The sequence below is a fragment of the Phascolarctos cinereus genome, unplaced genomic scaffold (genome assembly GCF_003287225.1).
Source record: "Phascolarctos cinereus isolate Bilbo 61053 unplaced genomic scaffold, phaCin_HiC Scaffold_4;HRSCAF=312, whole genome shotgun sequence".
Lineage (NCBI taxonomy): Eukaryota > Metazoa > Chordata > Mammalia > Diprotodontia > Phascolarctidae > Phascolarctos > Phascolarctos cinereus.
Window position 1 is genome coordinate 77,090,626 of NW_027555847.1, and position 2,348 is coordinate 77,092,973.

Below are 2,348 nucleotides of genomic sequence, written 5' to 3' on the forward strand. Positions count from 1 at the left end.
ATAGAGGGGGGGGAAAGCACATTATTTGGTACACTTTGTCTAGTTTTATTGATAATAACCAGTTTAGTAACCTTTTCAAAATAGGTAACATGGTTTGCTGTGACTTTTTTTTGACAAGGTCATATTGCTTCTTTGTTATCGATGTTTTCTTTTCTAGAGATTTACTGAGCTTCCCTTTCAAGATACTTCCTAGACATTTACGAAGAACAAAAGTCAAGCTCACTGGCCTATATAGAGGCTGTATATTCTCTTTCTTTTTTTGAAAACCAGGAAAACCTTTCCCCTTCTTTAGCCCTATAGCACCTCTTTTGTTCTCCTCACTCTTTCAAAGATCAAGGACAGTAACTCAGCAACCATATGCACCAGTTCTTTTAATGAACTAAGACACAGTTCAGCAGGGCATAAAAACTGAAACTTAAGGGCAGCTAGGTATTTGTTCCTATCTCTTAACTCATCTTAGGTTTCAACTCCCTAATAGTCAGTGTATTCTATCCTTTCCAGCCTAAGTATTAGCTTCCTTAAAAGAAAAAACTGAATCTAAACAGAAAGTAAATGGTAAGGGGAAGCTGGGTGGCAGAGGCAATAGAGCACTGGCCCTAAAATCATGAGTACTGAGTTCAAATCCAGCTTCAGATGTTTATTAGTGACCCAGGGCAAGTCACGTAACCCTCATTGTCTCAAAAAAAAGAAAGAAAGAAATTGAGCTGTACCCACTTACCTCTGTCATCTCTTTTCATTATTACATCCAACTCAAAAGAATAGTCCCTACCATAGCTTTGATGCGTTTTCCCAAATAAAATTAAGAATGAAGCAAAAAAAAATTTTCCTTATTTATAGCTTTACTCTTCTGCATATGTTCAATTTTTAGTACTCTTGACACTGTTCTTACAGTACCAGCAATGTTTTTGTAATCATCTTCCACTTCCTGGCTTTGCTTCTATTTTTCTCTAAACTTTTTTTTTTCTAATCCTAGTTGTTTGATGAGTTCCTTATACACTGACACTGGCCTTTTAGACAACTACCCTTTTATTCCTCACTGGCATTGCTTTTCATCATATCTTCAGGACTTCATCACTGAGACTTTCTGTTGTTCCTGACCTTACTTCTCCATCTATTATTTCTGTGAATACTTAGATACCTTCTCTCTCCAAATCTAGTGTTCAAGTCAAACTTTCTCCAATCTCTTCTATCAAAAATTGTCAGATGGCTTGGCCCTTTCCTTCAATGATTCCTATCATTTTCAGTTTAGCAATCAGTTCTTCTTTGTTGGTCAGAATTCAATAGAGAACAGCAGATCACACAATTAGTTTGAAAAATGAAATTATCATTTGGCTAAATCAAGAAAGTATTATCTGATCCGTTGTTGCCAGAGACAAGCTCCAGCAGTTATCTGGATAATTGAAGCCCCACCTTTCTACCACATGATGTCTGTGTGTCAGCATTTAACTTATTTCCTGCACTCCTCATTGATTTTCTTCCTGTAAAAGTAGATTGTTATTATTCTCCTATGATAACATTGCTCTATTGATCTCCATCCAAACACTTTCCTCCATGTTTACCTCCACTTAGATACCTGAATTTCTTCCAGTTAGTATAACTCCTTAATATGAAATGCTTAATCCAATCATTCTGGAAAGCATTTTGGAATTGTGCTTTTGAAAATGGAAGGAAGGAAAGAAAGAAATCTTTAAGTACCTTCTATGTGCCAGGCACAGTGCTAAACATTTTATAAATATTATCTAATATCATCCTTTACAACAATCCTTATTTTACAGTTGAGGAAACTGAGTCAGACCTATATCTCTGAGACATACAGCTTGTAAGTGTCTGAGGCTACATTAGAACTTGGATATTCATGGCTCCAGACCCAAGGCTCTATTCATTGTGCTGCCTAGCTGTCTCTAGGCTGTGATTAAAGTGACTTGTTAAGTGACTAAATCATACCCTTTGACTCACTGGTCCCACTGGTAGGCATCATAATTCAAGGAGATCCAAAACAGAAATGGCCCATATACACCAAAATATTTATTGCAGCACTTTTTTGGTAGCATGGATTTTTTACTCTTTAATCAATGTTTGATGAAAATCTACAAACACATATTTAAGCAAAACAAATTCCCACATTGGCCATGTCCAAAAAAAAAAATCTCAATCAACACCCTGAGTTTATTAAATTGCTACCAAGAAGTCAGTAGTATGTTTCATTATTAGTCCTCTGGAATCACGGTTGGTCACTGTGTCAATCTATGTTCCTAGGTTTTTTGAAGTTATTTGTCTTGACAGTATTATTCTAATTGTATAGATTGTTTTACCGTTTCCGTTTACTTCATTCTACCTCATCTCATATA

At 35.9% G+C, this 2,348-nt stretch overlaps 1 protein-coding gene across 1 annotated transcript in view; it reads right to left on the reverse strand.

Moving 5' to 3' along the window:
• The window catches only part of ABCA13 (ATP binding cassette subfamily A member 13), a 482,687-nt gene extending 481,960 nt beyond the window's left edge, over window positions 1-727 (reverse strand). Inside the window, 1 exon segment of the mRNA XM_078151686.1 lies at window positions 719-727. Coding sequence (XP_078007812.1) covers window positions 719-727 — 9 coding nt within the window.
• Window positions 728-2,348: the final 1,621 nt, after the last annotated feature.